Consider the following 23,041-nt stretch of genomic DNA (forward strand, 5'->3'; position numbering starts at 1 on the left):
TGAAAAGACCAATTTGAGATACACATTTTTAAAAGTGTTATTTGCATTTATGTAAACCTCATTAACCTTTACATAACACAAAACAGTACAGGATATAATTCATAGTAGCGCATGCTACAAAAGAAAATGTAGCACCAGTGCAACTTAATGTTCCAAAACCCAAGTACAGCAATTAATTATCCAACTCCAAAGAAGAGATTTCCTCTTGAGAAAGTGACAATAGCTTAGTTGGTCAAGAAATTTCTAAACTTTTATGGAACCTGACGGTTCAATATCATACCAAAAAAAGCCCATCAACAGACCATGTCCTGAACCAGATGAATCCAGTCTCAACCTTTACACCATATTTCCTCAAGGTGCATTATAATACTATCCAGGTCTACTGAATAATTCCTTCCCTTCAGCTTTTTCTGGCCTAATTCTGAAAATTTTCATATCTTCCCCAGCTACTTCTTCCATGATTTCATCACCCTAATGATGTTTAGTGAACAGCAGAAATTATGTATTTTCCTCCATCCTCCAGCTACCTTTCCTTTGATCCATATATTCTCAGTACCTTGTTCTCAAACACCCTCAACCTATGTTCTTCCTTAGGGCATGCATGTAAATTTCACACCCACATAAAACAAGTAAAATTATAATCATACCTTTAGACAGGAAGATACAAAACTTTAAACAGTAACAAGCATTCCCCATATGATATTTTCCCTTAATTTTGATCTTTTAGTTGTTCCCAAATATTTCACTTTGCCACATTTTCAAATTATTTATTAATTAGCCCTATAGTATGACTGTACTGAATTCTCTGAGCCATGAATATTTTGTCTGCACTTACTTCTTGACCAGCTTCCTCAGCAGCATCCAACAAAATTTCTTTGGTCTAACAATTAACAAATAAAAATAAAATTGAATTCTAAACATATACTCTGCATGTTTAAATTTATACTCTCTGTAGTTTATAACTACATGGATGAACAAGAGGTTTGTATTTCAGTAAAAGGTTCCATATTTTGTCTGTACAAAAGAGCAGTCCATTTCTTGTGATTTTGCAGATAGTGTAGTTAAGTGAGATAAATTAATAATATTCCATTTTATCTCCTATAATTTACTTTTAAGTGTCTTAAATAACTAGACAGCATTGTTGACATGCTTACCTTTGCTCAACAAAAATGCAATTACCTTAAAATATAACCCTTTACCTTTTGTTCATTCTCTACTGCATGTTCATTAGAAGAATCACTGTCATTACCAGTCTTCCTATGCACATGCCTCACTGTAGTAACATTCATGTGAGATTCTGTGACTGAGGTTAGGCCAGACTTCTGACCGTTACCACCCCTCAATCTATGGATGAACAAGAACATTAAATTTTAAAACTATAGAGTTGTTTGCATTTACAATTTGTCAGAAATAGGCAATTTTAAAATTTAAACACAAACTGAATCAAAGTCCCACCTTATTACATAGTTACTTTTAACTCACATCTCGAAGTATTGCCCCATAATTCAGTAACTAGTAATAATTTAGGGATATGGACATATGCTCCCCATCCTGATTAAGGAAGATGTAAAGAAAGATTACATATATCAGCTCATCCAACAAACTCTTCACTTACATCAATAAATTAATTGACCTTGCAATAACCGTACTTTGGTGAAATAAATGTTAAAAACAAAAACTGATACTCACCTTCCCTTGATTTGTGTAGCTGAAGTAGCACGTCTGACCTCTGCTGTGCCATGAGTACTCTCCCTAGCACGTATTAATGGAGTATTTGATCGTGACCTACTACTCCTTAATTCCCTAATATTTTCTTCTTCCATCCTTGATACCTGATTAGTATGTCACATTTAAAGAACGAGAGAACTGTTTTACAAGTTCGTTTCGATGAAGAGCCGTTCTATTAAACTGAAGCAACGCGAACTTCGATACTAAAAGCTCTGTTTACCCACGCTTTGCATAACAATGTGATGTTTTTGCGTAACAGCAAGGACTACTAACCAGCCTATTCCATTCTATTTAGGTAACTCCCGCAAGCACACACCCATGCAGAGATTGAAAACTTCCTCACAAAATGCCTGCTTAAAAATAGAACGCACGTCCCGTTCTGCACAAAACTATGTTACTAGCGTTGTGACTATGACAAACAATGTTAGTACTCTTGAACTCCCATAAAAAGAATAAACAAATGGACAAATCCGATATATGTCAAGACTTCGCATTCTACACTTACGATAATGACGTCATAGTTATCTTCGACATTCGTTTTACTAAACAGTCAGCTTGTTGATTCCTCTGCCACCTGGCGAAAGAAATGTATTAACATCATAGACATCTACTTCTACGTGTAGTAGTGTATAGTCTGGCAGCAGTTTAGTTACTAATATTAAAAATATCTAAGTTGAAATGTATATAAAACCCTAATTATGGCATATTCCATATAAGCATTAAACAGTAGTGACAAATGAAACCCATCTTAATCCTTTTTTATAACAGTGACCCCAGATCTTACTCCCCATCTCACATTAAGTTGAATTATTTTCATACAATTTTATAATTATTTCAATCATCTCTAAATTTATCTTTCATTTTCCATAGTCTCCCACAGCTTATTTACACCTTGGTATGGAGTTACAAACTTTCTTCAGCTATGAAAGCAAAACTGGTGTCTGATTTACAAAGTTTCTCTTTTCAGAAAGTTGTTGAAGGAGAAACAAGTTATCTACACAATCTCCCTACCACTACTACTTTAAAAAGACCAATATATATATATACACACACACACATCATCCACCTTTTTTTAGCTCATTTGTTTTTATAATGTAGACTGCAGTACCTTGGTGTAGATTCTGTAATATATTATTTACACTAAATCCCCTGTAAATGTGTGGATCTATCCAATTAACTTTTTCATATACCAAAGTAATGCAACTCATCCTCCATCAAACCACTGTTTTCATTGCTCCCATGCATTCATTTAATAGTCTAGTTATGTAAACGGCAAGGAACTTGGGTCAATTTTCCAATGATGGATCTTCCTCTGTCCTTAGGTATCAAAAAAGGTGTACAGATTGAGAGTTAGCTTGGTCTACGAGATCCAACAGATGCCCCACCTTTTGACACCCAAGACCAAGGGAGCTCCATTCTATGTAATTAAAGAACTTAAAAGAAGTCAAAGTACATTTGTTTTTAAAAATCTCTTAACAAAGGTACATTACAACCCTCTTACATTAAGTTTCTTCTGGGATTCCCAGCTTCAATAAAATTAAGACAAGTTGATTCCATAAGCAGTACTCATGAAACACAACTTTGTGTGTTGAAAACGTGCTGAGACAGGGCGTTATGTTTCCTTTGTGAAAACTTTCTTAATGACACAAACCAGAACCAAATATGCATAACCTATTTTGGAAATATAATAAAACTGGGCTCTCTGACCAATGGAAGAATTACAAAATTCAAAACTATAAATAATGGTGCTGCCTGATCAAGTTACAAACTTTATGCCCTAAATAGAACTAGTCAAAAATAAATTGCAGCTGTGTACATATAGAATAACCTATATAAGACTGATAACAACATAGAGAGGAAAATGTCTGGTAAGATGAACTTAGAATCAGAGCTAGCATTCACATAATATTTAATGTAACTTTTATTGCATGTACAAAAAGATAAAGTGTTACCTATTTTTATGCAAAAGTGTATAAGTATTTATACAACTTCTTACATTCCAATATTATAAAAAATAAGCATATAGTGCATTTTAGTTTGCTCAAACTAAAACATCTTATGATACCTCTTTTTAAAATCAAAACCACCTTATTCAACCCTACCCACACCACACCAATGACATACTACAGAATTATGCCATATACTTGAATCAATTGCAATATCCTACTATCAGCCAATATTAATTAATTTTATTAAAATTCCAATAATATATCATTACTGCTGTTGACAATGTATGTATCTCTTTTGATTAGGGATTTTTACAATTACCAATGCAAATTTTGTTTAGGAATGGTGGAATTTACACTCCCCATCACAAGTCCATAGATTACAAGGAATTTATAAAACAAAATGTTATTTGCATGTAATTAAATACTGTAAGAAGTTAACTGAAGTACATTCCAGTTACCATTATTTCTCACGAGAAAAACTAATATGAAGATATTTATTAATGTAATATTGTACAAATAAGACCTCCCAAGCTCTTAAAAAACATGCAAACATAGTCAACTCAATAAATAACCATCTCTCTTCCTATCTGAATTGTATGCTTTATCCTTCTTCCTGAGAAACATATAACCCAAGATGAAAATTATATGCATGGACCATTAAATGAAGGTGTATACAGTACTTTTAGCCCACATCCTTAGTTAAATCATTCTGTAAGAAAATGCAAACATCTTAATAGAGTATTAAGAGTTAATACACAATACATTCAGTTAGAACAGAAACAATTTTATTACTGACTAGTTTTCATTTCTGCACCAATCAATAAAATACATCTACATAAATATAATTTTCATCTTAGGTTTGCCAAAATTTGAGAAGAGTGACTACACTGTGTTGCATAGTTTGCAATACTTGCTCAGGACACTCAGCAAAGATTTCAGCCAACTCTGATGGTGGAATAAAACTCACACCCTTTTACTTCTTGCCAGAGCCTCCCCACCCCCACAAACCCTTCACAAAGCCTGTGAGTCCAGCTCCTCCCTTCTTTCCTCCAGCTGCTGCTTCTATTTTGTCCTCTAATGAAGGAAATTCTACAAAGTTGAATGCCAGGTCAAAAAATAAAGGTTTACATGGTATGGGTTGCATCTCAGGTGGTAGTTTATACACACTGGGCGTGCGAGATACTAATGATGAATCTTCCCTGTATTCCCCCAGTCGTTCGTACAGCGGCTGTATGAAAACAACATTTCATGTTCATAATTTCAAAATGAAATAAGACATAACATGCAAATGTTAGGATCTCAATCATACACAGGTAAACACAAAAGCACAAATTATTTGGAGAGGGGAGGGCAGATACAAAATACAGAGGCAACAAACATGAATGAAGTGTAATTTATAAAATAGTATCACTGTCAAACCACATCCAGATTGGTTCTATAGCCAATGAACCTCCTATCAAAAGGATACTAGATCTCTCCCTGGTTGTGAAGTGGCCAGACTGGGAAGGTGACCACTCACCTCAGTCTAGTGCCAAGGTTAAAATTGTTGTAGTGTTTAAGAACAGGGACAATTTTATCTTTTTACTTTATTCTATATATAACGAACTACAGAAGTATACTGTTAATGGGGTTCTGTTGTATGTGATATTTATACATACTTTCTTGCTTCTGTAGTTAGTCTTTGTGCCAACTTGGGCAGATCCAGTTTCCTCATCCTGTAGTCCCTCACCCTCCAACACACTATGGGCATGCGCTGAGAACAACTGTCGCTCCATGTCATGCTGAAGAGTTTGTAGCTGGGTACATAACTTGCTCTCTAGGGCGACTGAGGCATTGCTGGCTTCAAGGGCCTCTTTCACATACTGCTCAGCACGCTGGTATAGTGCCATGCCCTCACGCCACCGCTGAAATCCTATAAGGCTCTGGGCGATGTAGAAACATCTGTATAATAGACATGGTACATGTCTTGTTTAGATTCTTTTTCAGCATTCTTTTGAATATACTCACTAAAATCATTACCTGAAGTCAGGTTATGAAACTTAACCAAAAATCTTGAAAATGGACAGGTTTGTTGGCATGACCTACCGTGTCGAAGGCATACATTAACTTAAACCCAAAACTTTAAAAGTTCAAATATCAGGAAGGAACAAAAAAAGATTATATGCATATTGACTATAATATTATGAGAAAAGTAAATTTAAGAAAGTTGTCCACTTAACAAAATTGTGGCAATAAAACTGTAACTCTCCCACTTATCCTGTGGCTGTGAAACATGTTTTCTTACTCTGCCAAAAGAACATACACTGTAAGGAAAATATATGGACCTAAGATAGATAGAGCAGAAAATGGAAGGCTTTACATAATGAGGAACACTGTGTTTGGGACATTAATCCCTTGGGCCATTTCAACAGTAGTTGTATGATCTGTAAATATTATGCACTGTAGTGTTCAGGTGTACCACACATTACCTGAGCATGGGTTAAGTGAAGATGACAGTGTGAATGAGGTAAATATTATGCACACCTTGAAAATGTAACATGTAAAGAAGACGAAAAAGGTATAAATGTATAAAATTTGGATAGTAAAAACACTTGAGAGTTGTCAGCAAAATATAGTTTATACATGATGTTTCATTGTATGCAGGTGCTAGACATGACATTACAACAAAGATCAGTGTTATGGAACTGAATGTGGCAGAAACCCCTACACTAAACAGAAAAAATATATACAAAGGGATGTGAAAACAACTCAGTTTATAAAGAGTGAAGGTCCTAAAATATAAAGAAAAAAAGGGACATTCCTATTACATCATCCTTCCATGATTCATAGGTAATGGCTAAAAATCAAAGGTGAGTACAAAATGATGGCATACAAATTTTCAGCTGAGAGATAAGGGGTTCCAAGCACCAAAAGTAACAGATGGAAATGGAGACTTGTAATTCCAACACAGAGGAGAAAACAGATTCTGCTGCTGTACCTAAAGGCACGGTAGGCCTTGATTTTTGTCTCAATCTCCTGCTGATATTGCAGGTCATCCTCCAGGCCAGTTAACAGCTGCATCTCGCCATAATTCTGCAGGATGATCTCATACAAACGAGTCAGATCTTGTGGACGAGTCCTGCGTCCTTCCCCTCCACCCTACAAAGAAAGGAGAATGTGGAATGTTATTTCAATGAAAACCTTTAACTTTCTCAGCTAGGCGGTGTACAATCTCTGTTAACTTAATATCTATAATTAGACAGAAGGACTGAATGTTACATACGAGCAGCCATATCACTGACAATGGACATCTCACCCTGCACATCACAATCTACTCACATGATATGGCTCACCTCATTCTTGTCAGACAGAGCAGCCTGTGCAGATTCCACCATCAGCAGATTGCGCTGAATGGTTCGTGTGAGGCGAATATGCGTCAGATAGGATAATAAATGCTGAAGTGGAGTGAGTGGTGTTCCAACTGTACGAGCCTTAGTGTTCTGAAATAGTGACATTTCAAAATTACCACCAACTGCGGGAGTCTTGTCACTTGTCTGAAGAACAGTGGTTGTTTCCACCATCACTTACAGACCATCATATATATATACATATACACACTTTATCACACATTTATACTCGTACAGAACATTCACTTACTGGATCTGCCTTCAATTCATCCCTGACAGCAGCAATTGCATCCTTACAGTCCATAAGAAGTGTCTCCAGCAGTGTAATCTTTGATGCAGTGTCTGCAGATCGTGCCAGTGATGTGTCCAGTTGCTGCTGTGATAACAGGAAACCCCTTACACGCTCTGGTCGCACAGGAATAGCATGGCCACGCCATTCTACATCACAAAGAATTTCTGATCGACGCTGTGTCTGCACCATCAGTGACTAAACACAAAAGGAAGTTTACAGATCATCGTCAGCTCAAATTTTAACATTTTAATTAATTCACAGTGTATACAAATTATTAAAATGTTGTAACATTTTAATATGTTCCATTTAAAAGGAATGTAAAAAACTTGAAAATAATGAGCTACAAGACCCAAGCCATGTACTTTCAAAATGAAGTGAGGTCCTTACAACTGAACATTATATTACAATTTTCTCAGCTAACTAGAGTTTGGAGGTGCCAAATGGTTTCATATGGCTCAGGACAGGGACTGGAGATTGGCTCTTGTGAACTTAATAATATAACTTCAGGTTCCATAAAATGCAGAAATTTGACTAGCTAAGCTTATTATCAGCTTCTCAAGAACGACTCTGCTCCATGAAGATAGTAAGTTATTACACACAATTTAGAAAGACAAACATTCCAGAGATGTAAGAGATAAAAAGTTGTTGAGATCAATTTTAAATTATTATCCATGTCTGTATGAGAGAATGAGCAGAAACCATGGAAAGTGGTCACTTGTTACACCACAGTGATTCCTCAGTTTCTTGATTTCATTTCTCCATCATACTACTCAAACATGAGTTATATACATATTCATTATTTTAGAATATCTGGGCCTAAAAGAATTTAATACACAAAAATATAATAAAGAAAAGCTTTCATGGTTTGTGCTCCTAACCTAGCAGGCCTGTTGTTATTAGAGAGACACAAGGAGACTTAAAAGGGTTAAATGTGTAGCAGGCATGAACATTGAACGGAAACAAAACACAAACTGAGAAAATGGATACAAATTAATGTTATTTTCACTTGTGTGAGATCTTTGATGTTACACTAATAGCTGGAATCAAATCTGAAACACAATTGAAAAGAGCCACTACTATAATGGAGAAAAAAATGTGACTGTTACTCATTATCTTTGAACCCTCAGAAATTATGGAAATTATGTGGTCTTACATCCAAATTGGCAAGAAGATCTCCTTGGCCATGACCTCTCATTTGTAGCAAATCATCAATGGCACTTTCATCTCCAATATTATAGGCACAGAAGCGGAGGCTAGGGGCCAATTCCTCAACACGAGATTTGTACACTGGCTGCTCATCTTCTGGAAGGGCAAGCGCTAGTTTTTCATAAACCATTCTGGTGACAAACACAATTTGTACAAAGATTACTAGTACTTCTAGTTGGAAGAATAAAATATGAGAAATTAAGGACTAAATCAGGGTAGGACCAGAATTATTGATTTTATTCCACAGCTGAACAGTACAGATGCAATTTGTAATAATTACTGTCAAGATGCTTACAAACTAAGCAAGAGGTAAAGAACCACATGACTGCAACAGAGAGATTATATTCATAACACAGGCAAAGCTACACTGAACAGGCTCATATTTGACATCTTGCTCTTAAGAGTGCATAGTACTATCTATCACATTTTGTTAAGTCCAAAGCACATATATACCAGTATTCAATCTGCAATCATATATACAAGTTCTCTTGAGAAAAATTCAGTATCCATTTAAAGAGTGCCTGCATGTGAGTCATCTCCCATGTTGGATACTTCCATGTTAAGTGGGTATCTTGTCATAACAGAATGGCATGTCCTCAGTATATGGGCAGATTTATTTGTAGTTCATTTAACAATGATGTCAGTAGTTCAGACTATACAGCATCAAATTATAGTATTATTAATGAATAATGAATTATAAGGGATATGGATGAATTGGTCATGACCTAACTTAAAGTACTATCCTGGCATTTGGCTGGAGGAACTGAGGAAAGCCACAAGAAGTCTCAGTCAGGACAGCCATTCTCTGAGCTGAGATTTGAACATGAGACTTCTAAAATACAATGCAGGAGTGCTAAATGCTCAGCTACACTGTTTGGTGTCTGTAGATAGAAGACAGCTGACAAGAGGTGGTTCATCAGTTTCTGGGGTTTGATGTAGGTATAAGACTAATAAAACTCCAGTAATAAAAACTAGATCATTACAAAATGTCAGAATGGGAATGAGTATCAGAACTAGACAATTCTGAGTACAATGTTTGCAAGAGAAAATTGGTACAGAATTTGGGATAGGGTTCAGTGACAGCCTCTTGTGAACACAATAATGAACATACAGGTTTCATAAAATGATTCTCAAAATGGACTCTTCTCCATGGAGCAAGTTACTCACTGTGCCTTCTTCAGATTTTCCATTGCAGGCATCCACATCTGGAGTTCAAAATGAAGGGAGCCATGGATCCATGCCACATAAGCCTGCGCCTCCAACTTGGTGCGAGCATCACACTTGCTACTCTGTAACATGTCATCTTCAATGTTAACATGATACATAAGGTTCCCACAGCAGTGAAGATTTCACTACTGGTCCTCTATTTTATTTTTAAATATAAAGTATGTTGTAATAAAATTTCACTTCACTTTGTTTGCATTATTTCTTACTTCTTAACACAAGCACAGAAGTCTCTATTGCATTGTTACATTTTTACAAAACAACCTAGCAATTCTTGCACAGCATGCAGCAACAGTCAGCATTACAAGGATTTATACCAATGCCTTGTTTATCCTGTTATAAAGCATATGGATCAAAATGGAGTTTGTGAGATATCAGGTTTCATAGCAGTGAATATGAAGATGGCTGTTTTCTGGGTTCTTGCACTGTGTAGTCTGATAGAAGCTAACCAATGTATATTCGAAGCTTTCATGGTGACTATGAACAATGAATTCTTCTCAGGCTACCAGCCATGTCAGGTGGTTAAACAGAGAAAACACCAATGCTTCAAAAACCATCTTCGCCCCCATCCTTAGGGTACTGAACTTCGGTACCCTGAAGATGGTTCTCAAAATGTTGGTGTTTTCTCCATTCAACCACCTGACAAGGGTGGTAGCCAGAGTAGAATTCATTATAAGTTAACCAGTGTTTCAGAGGTGCCTGCTGCATCCATCATCAGGGCAATCACCCTTTCCATTGTATCTATGAAGCAATGATAAACTTTTACCAAACTACATGGCACAACAACCAATAAGGTAGCCATCTTAATAATACAGATTATATAAAGAAGTGAAAGTTACCTCACAAAGTGTCTGCAAATGCAGAGCATTTGTGGTTGCCTTACGCAAGCGTGAGATGAGATGGAATCTCTTCCTTGGCTCTGTGTTGGCTTCCTGGCGCAGTTGCATGGCATAACTCCAGGCTCTTTCTGCTATCATCAGAGGTATGTATAGGTACCTGATTGTTACCAGAAAAACAAAACACTTCATTCACCACTTATAGGTGACTTTTGTCCCTGACAAAGTAATTTCAGTTCTGGAAGTTTAACAAGAGCTAGAATAAATCCAATTATTTGTATGGACCATTTTAATTATGGCTTTATTATATAACTTCTACCATAACCACCTAAGAAAAAACTGATTTTCAACTCCAAGAGCTGATTATCATGCTATCTTATTTATAAATACCTTCATTCAAATTATTTTTTGCATTCAAACTTAGCGTTAAAAGACAAACACTGCATACTCACTCCAGAAAATTCAGAAAGAAAGAAAAAACAAAACAAAAAACAATTGTGATCTACTGCATAACAATCAAGAGTGAAAAATCAGAGTGAAGAGACCATCAGCAACTCAGTATGTGTATAAGTATAAGTGTTATTTAAAAGCAGTGTGAGAGCAGATTTATGCAATTCTTAGTCCACAGATAAATGCAAATTAGGTTAATTTTTAGTGCATAAAAATCTTATGTCTGGTTATAACAATCTGCATTGCACCATACCTTTCATCCTTCAGCATGGCCTCTGTAACATCCTTTCTCTTAAAATGTCTTTTGTCCCCTTGTGTGACATGTAAAACTTTCCTGAGTCTTCGGATCCGACGAGAACAATATCCCCTGTAACAATGACTCTTGGTACAATTAGACAAAGATTATTACATAACATATAATTACAAACAATTCATATGAAGATTTCTGTCTTCTGGGTTATTGCGCTGTGTAGTCTGGTCGATGTTAACCAACGTTTCAGAGGTCATACTGCCTCCGTCATCAGGGCGATGAGTATGAAGATTTCTGTCTTCTGGGTTGTTGCGCTGTGTAGTCTGGTCGATGTTTACCAACGTTTCAGAGGTCATACTGCCTCCGTCATCAGGGCGATGAGTATGAAGATTTCTGTCTTCTGGGTTGTTGCGCTGTGTAGTCTGGTCGATGTTTACCAACGTTTCAGAGGTCATACTGCCTCCGTCATCAGGGCGATGATGATGCCCTGATGACGGAGGCAGTATGACCTCTGAAACGTTGGTTAACATCGACCAGACTACACAGCGCAATAACCCAGAAGACAGAAATCTTCATATTCACCGCTGTGAGAACCTCAAGTCTTACACAATTCATATGAACTTTCCACAGTTACATCTAAACCTGTTTCTTTCTATAAACCCCAATATGTCCTGGTCTTTTCTTCATCAATTTGTTCATAATACGTCTCATTGTCCCTTAGATGGTAACAGAATAGCAAGTGTAGAAGGTGATCTCTCATTCTTTCAAAATATCTCTAAACCCAACGATGCGGTCGAGTGGTTAGCACTCCTGTTTCGTATTTGGGAGATCCCAAGTTCATGTCTTGGCCTACAGAACAGCTATCCTTACAGGATTTTCATGCTTTTGCTCAGATCATCCAAGCAAATGTGAAGATAGTGCCATAAATTAGGCGACGACCACTTCCTCCGATATCCTTTCCAATTTATTACTAATTAATCATTCAACATTACACAGTCTGAGCTAGTGTAACATCGTAGTTAAATAAACCAAAAACCTTCGTTCCGTATATTTACGAAATAAATTCTCCCTTTGACACTGTTGTGTTAAATAAATATTGGAAACAATGAAGAGTACTTAAAAAAAGGCGTTTCCAAGTTGTGTTAAAGACAAACCTGTATCTTTGATAGTCACTATGGCGTAATCCATGTTGTTGTTGAGCTTCTTTAATTATTTTGAGAACTAGTACAATATAAGGAAAAGCATCATTAACGAGAAATTTTTAAATCTAGAGCTAAATACAATTACTCTGCAGGAAGATGATCCTATGCTGTATAGGTTATGAGACATTCAACCATACGGAAAAAACACATATATATTTATGTTCAACCTTTAACCACAGCCAAAATCTCATCAAACATTATGAAAAGGATACTTTCAATTGTAAATGCTGGTTCTGATTCTGACTGGGAATCAACAAATTCTTCATGATTTTCAAATTTATTTTCTGCACACGTATCTTCTTGAACCACCATGATTACCAACACGGGAAGTAAGGAGACGTGGAACCACAGGTTACAACAATTTGAAATATATTTCCTTGATTAGCTTTCCTTTTCATCTGTGTCTGTGCTAAGTCATATATATGATTACACTCTTTACACGTTACATTAAATTTTTGAGCATTGCCCAGACTGAATAGTGTGACGTGTTGCCTTGAGAGCAGCATAACAATGTCAATAAACAGTTTAGTTGTCTGTTTATTGACATTGTCGTAACCGTTTATAGACATTGTTGTATTTGTTTATAGCTATTGTTGCGTTAGACATTATTGTGTCTGTTTAATGACATTGTTGTATTCATTTATAATTGTTGTTGTAGAGAGATGACTGTATGTGCAGACCACTGTAACTGATTTAATTTGACGTGAATAAATCAGGGTTGACAATCCAAGGTCGCAACGCCGACCCACGTTACAATATTTTTGTGCTCGGTAAAGGCGGAGGGGATGTTTACGTGATTGATAATTCATGTATTAAAACGCACGTTAAGCAACGCTGGACTTCCTTTTCTTTAATTTATTACATATTTTCATACATCAACAAGCCTAAAGTATTACTGTCCACCCCTTTTCCGATGCTTTATAGCCCGCTACTTCCAAGACCCTATTCACTTTCTTATCATCTAATTGACTTGACCTAAAATATTCTCTCCTTGAATTCACAGACTGTTCTCTACTTGACTCTCCTGATAATAAAACTTCAGCAAATATCAGAAATGGGATGGAAAAGGACTGAAGAAATTAAAGTAGAGGAAGGTATATTAAGAGGAACAGGTGGGGTTGCTATGGAAGGGAAAGCTGAGAAAAGTTATGTACAGGAAAAAGAATCAAGAGAATAATGAATGCGGAAGGTAGTCTGAACAGGACATACCAAAATAGAATTAAGAAAAAAGTAAAGTTGAATAAATGACATGGAAGGGGTTTGCATAAGGGATAGAAAGTATAACTTTAAAACATAAGTCATAGAGAGAAGACCATTTAAATCTCAACATCAGATAATTCATCTGCACATCATGAAATAAGGTCAGATAAAAATTAAGGAGTCCATGTTCACCTGAACAGCTACCAAGCCTACACATACGTCTTATTTGCACCTGTCTTCCAAAAATGAAACGGATATTAGGAATATCATGGGAGAGAATTTCTAAAAATATCAAGAGACAAAAATAAAAAATGTTATATCAATATAAAAATTAAATTAAATCCGTGGCGTAACAGCGCCAGAGAGCCAAAGCCGACTAGCTTGACTGCTGGCCTCACGTTCACATGCCTAAGCAGAGGTGAACGATCATCCAACCAGATATAGGGTGACGTATGGTCAGTACGATGAACCACCAGCCATTGCTAGCTTTCCTGACCGGATTACGCTACTTATTGTAGCTCCTCAATTTCCTCACGATGCTGGGTTGGCACCGGTCCCATACACTGGTCGAAAGCTCATGAGAAAATTTCTTCTCCCCCGAGACTCGAACCAGCGCGCATTCTGTATCGCCGGTCAGAAGCATGATGCCTCAGACCGCGCGGGAATATATCAATATAAATAATGATAAAAGTAACAAAAACAGTATAACAATAGCATCCACTCACCTTAAAACAGGAATACATCACACTTCCAAAACAACATATCTATCACATATAGTTTAGATAATAAACAACACGTAACATAACTGTCATAACAAAACAGCCACGGTCCTTTGTCTTCTAAGAATTATTCACACTGCAAACTGAAGTAAATTGTATGTACTTATTTACTGTTATGTTACTACAGTCTTTCCTTTCAAATACTCTTTATTATAGTAAATTCCATTCTGACTGCTCTTCTTGATGAACTTACACGTTACTGAAGTATGTAGTTTTTGAAATTCATTTTATTACAACTATCACATTATGAGATGGAAGAATCTAGAAGAGACTGCGGAAAAATCGCATTATTACATGAACCCATATTGGGGCATATTTCCTATCAGGCTTTGACAATGTTTCACTGGTGAATGGATTGCCTAATGCATACAGACGTTCTCTCTCCTCCAGGAGACTCTGTTGTAGATGTGGATTCTTTGTCACAATTGCTATCTGTGTCTCCAAGTCCCGGTCTACAGACCGATACCCTGTTGAAGAAAACAACATACTGAATCTCATAATGAAACCTATTATGATAAGAATGTCTGCAAATTATATGTGTTTCTTTTTTATTGTTACACTGAGGTCACACTATGTTTCTGTCAAATTTTTGAGGCGACCGGATCCACCGTCTATCCTGAAGTGACATGTGAGTGAATATAAAACATAGATGGAGAGAAGAACCTAACACAGTTCAACTTTGTCCACCACAAATCTCATACAGACTGTCCTTTGAGCAATCTTGACCTCTATGGTGAGACGCTAGTGAGTTATGCAATGGCAAGACCTGAAGTACAATTTACATCTAAATCAAAAAGCGAACCAAACCAACTGTCAGTGATACACCTTTGTGGAATGGGCCTCTGATATGGAAAGGTTCTCTGGCATGCTTTAATATTCAGTAACTTGGTAGCACACCCACTTAATACCTTCACAGGTTTCATTTGATTCTTAGAATTAATAGCAAAACTAACTTTCCAAAACATTATTACAACACTTATTTTTGTAGTGGTCAGGGGTATCTTTTCTTGAAGGTACAAACAACATTATTAAATATTATTTGAATGAGCTTTGTTCTTTAAAGAGTTAGTATTATTCATCTTCAGTCTGAATTTTTAAACAAAATTATATTAACTCATGGAAGAAACACGAAATTATGACAAACACACCAAAATTAGGGGAGCCAATGAAGGTTAGAATCGGTAAGCGTTGACCTGGCAGTGTGTACCACAATCCCTTTGCATGATAAGTCCAGCCCTCTTTTTGGAATTCTGCCATTTGTATGCGGTTTTCTTGTTCAGAGGTTTCCACTTGTTTAAGGAATTCTGATGCTACCAATGTGTAGCCTGCTGGGATTCCACCTGCTAGCCCACGTGCTCCCAAGAAACCATTTGCCTGTCCACATTATACACAAATGTTAAAAGCAAAGCAATTCTGTCCAAAAAATGGAAAGAACAACAAAAAAACCATACTGTTTCTAAAACTAAACTAATCATTTTTAAAATAAACTAAAACAAAAAACACTGTCACAGAGTCTTAATCTGTGGCAGCTGAGGAACACTTATTTATCTGTGGCTTATTTAAAGATGCTACAGTGACTCAGACTATACATCATCAAATAATAGGGCAATTAATGAATATGCAGTTGGAAAGGATATGGAAGGAAGGTTGTGGCTTAATGTAGGGTGCTATTCAAACATTTGTTTAGGCAACCTGAAGACCTCCTGAAAGGTAGCTGAAGAAGAATAAACCATAACCAAAAATATGTATCTATTAAAGGCTTGTTTGTTATCAATAACAATAATATTCCAAAATTTTATGCATCTGCTTGTTCTCTGTTGTCCTGAAATATGAGTAGGAGCAACAACTGGTGTTTTAAGGAACTGAACCCCAGATATCTGATGCTCAGTTCAAATATGGCCATTAACAAATGTGGAGAGACCAAAAGGTTACAGATATGGGATGGATGCTAATTAATAAGGTAATCATATTCTCTGAAAGGTATGGGTTACACTTCCACTTTTCATTAATGATTACAATATGATCTTTAAAAATGAAAACTTGAGTTTTACATAAAGTATTTGAAATAAATAACAAAATACGTGTAAAATTGGCAGACCAACAAAACAACAGTATATCCTATAAAACTGGCACATACCACACAAGACGACAAGATTTTATTCTTTCATCAAATATAACAGACTAGTCTGCATTGCTGAAAGAATGACTACAGCATATATAATTCTGGAAAAAAATTAGTTTCAAATGGTCTGCCAAGATTGTAATGAACCAACTACCTAGAATACTCAACATAATATTATGGTAAGATCCTAGTTTTCAGCTGGAGAACCAGTGCAAAAATCACAACTGGGATTGCAGTATGTACTGTTTGATACGAAGACTCTGTGCATAGATTTCTGCCACACAGTTAACTTGCTAAGTCAGCAACAAAATAATTTGGCACTGCAACCAAACTAGTACAAAATCTACAGCATATTCCTTCTGCATCTTGTAATACTCACAGTGGGATGAGCCATGAGAATGCTGTATGTTGCAGCAGAGTGTCTGATCACAGAAGTAATATAATCCTGTGTGGGGTTAAAGTACCCTGTGGCAAGGTGTATGACAGAACCTGGTAAAGCAGTCTCAAACATCCACTTCGTCACACAGCTGTCTTGATGAAATCCTAGTTGTCCCATTTCCACAAGTGGAAAAATCCATGTATCTCCTGCATCTGCATAATAATTTCAAACTAAACAATTTTCTACAAAAATGTAAAGGATGTCTATAATTAAGTTTTTTTCTTAGTACATTGGTTGATTCTGATTCAAAAACGATAAATATGTGGCCAAAATATGATTAACACTGTGGCAGAAAACATCATTACATTAAATACAAAGCCGCTAACATCCACCTATCTCCCTAAAATCCATCTTAATGTTATCTTCCTATCGTCTTTATGGTCCTCCTATTGATTTTCCCAAAAGATTTCCCCACCTACATTCCTTTACCAGCTGAATAAATATAAATTTTCAAGAAAGATTGTATACTATGAAATCATTTATTCAACTTTTTCCTCAGTTCAGTGATTTCCTCTACTGTCAGTGACAGAAATATTGAATGTTGATATTACTGATATTGATATTATTATGATTCTAGACTTGCCAAATTTCTCTTGCTGTGACATGGCCGATCTGTAGTGGTTCCAAATTCTATCTCTTGCTGCAGACTCAAATTCTTCTCTCTTTCCCTTATAGGGGTGCCACTTCCAGCTGGAATGGAGCTGTACTTCATCACCTTTACCTAGCTGAAGCGAGAATTCACTCACCCGAGATACCAGACCATCATAGAAGTCTGCCAGTGGACCACAATCTTCTATCAGCACATAACGATCTTGACGGTTTGTGAAGTAGTCATTACTCAGGTTTGCCCTGCACCAAAAAGTACAAAAATTTCACTCATATGTGCAACTGCAAATTATACTTGATACAACTTTGCTTATACGAAATAGTAAGTTTTGTATAAATCATTGATTCATAGCTTATTTAATAATAATATTTAAATTGATATATTTATACAGTGTGAAATAAAATGGAAAGATGATCATGAATGGTGAAGAGGTAAAAATTTGGAAGGATGTGTATGCAGTTTATTTCAAAGCAAAACTCAGGATTACTGATAACGAAGCTGAGTGTGTGTGTTTGTTCATATATATGTATAAATGTATTCAGGACTTTTGTTCTACTGGCACACAATGGTGTAGCATAGTTTCACCTTTTGCCATATAAGGTCTATGAATTAAATACCAGACTGATGATTTTTGTGCAGAACTGGCAGCATTGGTGAAATGACATATATAGGATCACATGACTACCTGGTTCAACAGTTTTGTGTTACATAGTCATTGATTTTTTTAATCTATTTTGTGGTTTACTGATGCACTGTGTCATTTATTAAAAAATATAGCTAATGAAGTATTAAAACAACTAGCTTTACACTTTTAGTGACATTTAAAAATAATGTCACTCACATCAAAAATGTTACATAAAATTTATGAAGATAGATTTGTGACTGGTTAAACCATTTGAAAATGTAAAGAAAGATGTTACAGAAGATGAGAATATGGTCTTCTACAAGTTCAAGAACTGATCCAAAATGTGGAAAATATGACTAAAATGATCAATTTCACCATTGAGTTAAGAAAAAATTCTTCAAACATTTCAGTATGAATTTTGGATGATTCCAATTTTTTGGGGTTAAAACCAGTGACTGGTAAAGACATTTGGGTCTTCCAGTACAAGCCAAAGCAAAACCCATAGGCACTAATGGAAAAGCCACAGTCTCCAAAATTTAAAAAAAGCATGACAAATTCAAAGTTGTACTACAAACTTGCCAAAATTGGCTCCATGTTAAAAACTAAGAATCTCAGAAGGCAAATGGTGTGAAGATGACCACACTCACTTAAAGGAAGTGACAAAATACTTTTTTACAGAACAATCCTATATTTGTGAGCCATCGCAAAACACAAAATTAGAAGAATTATAAATGTTACTAAAATGACTGAATAACAGACAGTGAAATAATTTATCAACTTTTTAATTTGCTTCTCTGTGGAAAAACATAATAAGTATCATGGCTCTTGTCAAATGTATTTGATCACTAGTACTCTCTTGATTAAAAATAAAACTATGCCAATAATGCCTTTGTATATGCATGTACGAGGCGCGTCCTCAAAGTAAGTTTCCCACTCGTCCCACAGCTAGCAAACCTTATATTGCGCAAAGCGACTGTGCGTACGTGATAGAGCAATGACGTAGCATGGCGCATGCACTAACAGCACCTCCCGCGTTCTCACAGTAGCATCGTTGCAGCTGTTGAAGATGGAGGTTCTTATTCCAGCTCCCGCCGACTGTGAAGTGCGGTCAGTGATAACGCTAGGCCACACACGGCTCGACGGACAGCAAGTCTCCTGCAGGAGTTCAGCTGGGAGGTGTTTAATCATTCACCCTACAGCCCGGACCTCGCTCCCAGTGATTTCCATCTTTTCCTACACCTCAAGAAATTCCTGTCCGGTCAGCGTCAGCGTTTTGAGAATGACAGAGAGGCGGAGATGGTTGTCACACAGTGGTTCCAATCCCAGGCGGCAGACTTCTACGACACAGGTATTCAAAAGTTGGTCCCACGGTATGACAAATGTCTCAATTCCGGTGGCGAATATGTTGAAAAATAGCTGGACACTTGCTGTATCTTTTGCAATAAATATTTCCATGAAATTGTGTTTTGTTTCTGTAAACGGCCCCAGGGAAACTTACTTTGAGGACGCGCCTCGTATTTGTACCTGTGTGTGTAAGTATGTACATGCAGAACTCACCCACTAATGAGCAGTGAGTTATCAAACAGGTAAACTTTCATGTGCTGTACACCAATCAGTTCATTGTAATGCTGTGGCATAAGGTTACGCAATATTCCACGCAGAGCTGGTGTATGATAGAGAGACACCTGCCATAAACACAATCACAGTGCCTGCAATTAATGCTAATTAGTCACTTCAATCAGAGCACAACTATATATATTCAAAATACAGAAGAAGGATATCATATTTTATCATTCATTCCCAAGTAAACTTCCTTAATTCCTTAGTGGTGGATGAGATTAATTGAGGTAAGACAGCTCAGTCAGTCTAGTGATTAGCTGCGGCCTGAATCATCAGTATTCATTTTCCAACAGGAACACAGGGATATTTCTCTTTGCCACCACATCCTGACTGGCTCTGTGTAAGTTACAAATGCACATAAAATAACTAGTTGTGTACTGCTGCTTTTTACGTCAATTAAACAAAGTGGGAATGTGTTTAAATAAAATTCACATTTGTGGAAAAGTGGAGGAAAAACAATATCCTAAGCTTAAGCTCAGAATTAGTTAAAGTAGGTGGTTATAATTTTCCCTATCTGTATGATGGACCCCTGGTGCAGCCACCTCTTTTAAATGGCCCTAAACAGACACTGAGTTTGATATGCCAGGACTAGAGTATAAAGTTAACAACTCATTTACATATTATACTAACCAAGGTTAGGTTTGAAACCAGAACCCTGTAAGATAATACTAGCCACTGAGGAGACCATTCTGTTAGATACCTTTGCTGACTATATACCATGCAATATATGCTTGCTTGTATCCCCACAATACTGTACTAGTCCTGAGAAGTGCAAGCAAATTAAATGATTACAGTATGAGAAAATAAAATATTGCACACAAAATATTTAAAAATACGAGTGCTAGCAAAAATTATAACCGAGTTAATCAATACCTGGCAGATATCCTGGTACTGAGCCAGAAGTGGTTGAAGCATGTGACAGGAGTTCCGCTCCCCTCTTGAACCTCTTGTGTAATCCAGTAACACTTTCACTTTTAGCTGGTCCCCAGACATTCTCAAGTTTTCACCAATGGCAGCAACCTGTGAATATTTATACTTACTGAAGTAATAAAGTGACAATTTTCAAAGCTCTGAAGAAAAAACCTTGAAACATAAACAAAACACAAATTTATCTAAATACCAAATACTCCAGCTGAATGGTCAGGAAGACTTAGGTTTGATTCATGGCCCAAAACAGCTAACTTGACTAAATTTCTTTGTGATTTCCACCAGACCCTACAGCAAAATGCAGAGACAATATCTTAAAACAATTCATTACTGTTTCCTTCCATATCATTTATTATTATTCACTGCCATTTTTACCCTTCAATAAAAATAAAACACACATAATGCAGCTAAAAAAAGATTTGTTGGATAAACTAAGAAATAAATCTATTCAAATTGACCAGTTGTTTCAGGTTGGTGGAATTTCCATTCAAAGCATCTTTGATGAAAAATAAACTTGAAGTGATGAAAAGCATAAATAGAAATAAAATTAGCTTTAAAAAGAAGGAAATCCTAAATAAAAGAAATGCTAAATGGGGATTCCACCGTAGTATTTTCCTTGCTGCAATGGGGCTCATAAATAATTACACAAACCATTTTACTAATTTAATTCAAGCTTGGAAAATGCCTTACAGTATAACAGTGGAACAATTATATAATGAATGCCATTATGTTGGAAAACCAAAATTTGAAAAATCTCTATTCTGACAAATGTCCAATACTGAAACTTCTGGGTAATGGATTCAGTATAGTAACCAGACTACTGCTTTATGTAGATTATACAATCTTTTCAAGTTTATGTGATATATAAAAATTCTCTTAAAATATTTCATGTCACTATACACTAATCAATGAATGAAACTGGATTTATAGACTGAATAAACTATTGGAATAAATGGTGGTGATGAATATATAATACAGTTTACGCCTGTCAATGTTTTTAAACAAATATTTTGACACATGTTTTATTATATTAGCAGACATACTTGACTTCCACCATTTCAACATTCATAATCCTGATATTTTCATTGACATGTTTATCCTGCATGCATAAACACAGTTATGTAATCATTATCTTCATCTTCTGTTAAAATAAATGTGTGTGATTATGCCAGAATTGTTCATAATTTCTTTGGCTCTTACCAATTGTTCCTCTAAATGACCAGTTCCCAAATACAGTGATGCTAATGTTATCCTTCGTTTGGCTGTCTGACACTTCTCCACTACTGTTTTGTAGAATATGTTTGGTTCATGTATAACAGAAACCTGAACAACAATGTGAAACAGAAAATATTAACACTAGAATTTCTGTTGGACATCAGGTTCTCTTTGTAATGCACCTTTAAATCCAGATGTTTCAACTGCTCTGTTAAAAAATGCGAGAATGGCAAATTCAAAATTTACTATGAAAAAGGTTTATTGGCTTCTTTTCTTCTCAATAAGAAATCATTTAAAGAAATTCTGCCTTCTGCATCCATATGCTCTGTGACTATTTCATAAGTGTTGCTTGGAAATGATAATGCTATAAATTACAAATTTAGTTAAACATACAGAGCGCCTCACAAAAATTACCCACGTACTGCAGTTTGGTAAGCTATGTCCTATTTGATAAGGCCAATATAAATCAAACTAAGATAAATATTACCTTATTTCCATCCACAGGAAAACAGGGAGCAAATGTATGCAGCCATACTAAACCAAATGTACAAAATTCTTCGACTAATGCCTTTGGTATATTTTGTTTCCCATGTGAAACTGAAGCTTCTTGATTTGGGGGTTCCATTTCTGGGCTTTGTAAAATTACACTTAATCTTCGAAACAGCTCCATATTCCTTGAAATCGTCATCCAACGTCTTATATCGCCTCCTACAAACCTGTGAAAACACAGTCTGATTTTACAAAGGCCGACCTAACCAAACTACATCACAAAACAAAACAAAAATAACAGTACGTATTATAAAACCAGTTCAGTACTAACCAATTGGGCCACTTAGAAACGTATTTTTTCATTTTTCTACAGACATTTTAAAATGTACAAATTCTTTCTTAACCATTAAGCATACTTAACACACAATCAACAAACACGTCTGCCATTTTAATACAAAATACCAATATTATCAATCTTAATATTCCTATTATAGA

General features: G+C 36.0%; 3 protein-coding genes across 4 annotated transcripts in view; all 3 read right to left on the reverse strand.

Moving 5' to 3' along the window:
• Positions 1–2,259, reverse strand: part of koi (Sad1 and UNC84 domain-containing protein klaroid) — a 32,143-nt gene extending 29,884 nt beyond the window's left edge. The window contains exons 1-2 of one of the 2 annotated variants that reach the window (XM_022059445.2): positions 1,690–2,259; positions 1,200–1,344 (exon numbers count right to left, since the gene is read on the reverse strand). In XM_022059445.2, coding sequence (XP_021915137.2) covers positions 1,200–1,344; positions 1,690–1,823 — 279 coding nt within the window. In that variant the 5' untranslated portion in view covers positions 1,824–2,259. The remainder of the gene's footprint in view (positions 1–1,199; positions 1,345–1,689) is intronic. The other variant, XM_022059453.2, reaches the window with a different exon arrangement.
• A 1,361-nt stretch (positions 2,260–3,620) lies between these two features.
• On the reverse strand, positions 3,621–13,001 carry Srp68 (signal recognition particle 68). Its single transcript, XM_022058968.2, has 11 exons — positions 12,736–13,001; positions 12,476–12,542; positions 11,325–11,438; positions 10,625–10,781; positions 9,729–9,850; positions 8,509–8,692; positions 7,314–7,550; positions 7,010–7,156; positions 6,655–6,815; positions 5,336–5,618; positions 3,621–4,905 (listed from the first exon to the last, which is right to left on the reverse strand). Exons 1-11 carry the CDS (start codon positions 12,833–12,835, stop codon positions 4,651–4,653), a joined length of 1,827 nt encoding a protein of 608 aa, XP_021914660.1. The 5' UTR covers positions 12,836–13,001; the 3' UTR covers positions 3,621–4,650.
• Positions 13,002–13,824: 823 nt separating this feature from the next.
• Positions 13,825–23,028, reverse strand: PGS1 (Phosphatidylglycerophosphate synthase 1). The gene is made up of 9 exons (XM_087342569.1): positions 22,878–23,028; positions 22,545–22,773; positions 22,043–22,165; positions 20,789–20,935; positions 19,853–19,980; positions 17,647–17,912; positions 17,004–17,215; positions 15,651–15,876; positions 13,825–14,969 (listed from the first exon to the last, which is right to left on the reverse strand). Exons 1-9 carry the CDS (start codon positions 22,907–22,909, stop codon positions 14,764–14,766), a joined length of 1,569 nt encoding a protein of 522 aa, XP_087198695.1. The 5' UTR covers positions 22,910–23,028; the 3' UTR covers positions 13,825–14,763.
• Positions 23,029–23,041: the final 13 nt, after the last annotated feature.

The sequence above is a fragment of the Zootermopsis nevadensis genome, unplaced genomic scaffold (genome assembly GCF_977971745.1).
Source record: "Zootermopsis nevadensis isolate Lab colony 2312 unplaced genomic scaffold, Znev_1.0 Znev_ptg000003l, whole genome shotgun sequence".
Classification (NCBI taxonomy): Eukaryota; Metazoa; Arthropoda; class Insecta; order Blattodea; family Termopsidae; genus Zootermopsis; species Zootermopsis nevadensis.

Excerpts from the sequence above, each read along its gene's own strand:
- PGS1 (XM_087342569.1), bottom strand. The coding sequence starts at position 22,909 with ATGAAAAAATACGTTTCTAAGTGGCCCAATTG. Across the intron at positions 19,981-20,788 it reads AGTACCAGGATATCTGCCAG|GTGTCTCTCTATCATACACC; the intron begins GTATTGATTAAC and ends TGTTTATGGCAG. Across the intron at positions 17,913-19,852 it reads AACTCACTGCTCATTAGTGG|GGCAAACCTGAGTAATGACT; the intron begins GTGAGTTCTGCA and ends TTTTTGGTGCAG.
- Srp68 (XM_022058968.2), bottom strand. The coding sequence starts at position 12,835 with ATGGTGGTTCAAGAAGATACGTGTGCAGAAAATAAATTTGAAAATCAT. Across the intron at positions 7,551-8,508 it reads ATCTTCTTGCCAATTTGGAT|TCACTGATGGTGCAGACACA; the intron begins GTAAGACCACAT and ends TTTTGTGTTTAG. Across the intron at positions 4,906-5,335 it reads CTAACTACAGAAGCAAGAAA|CCGCTGTACGAACGACTGGG; the intron begins GTATGTATAAAT and ends GTTTTCATACAG.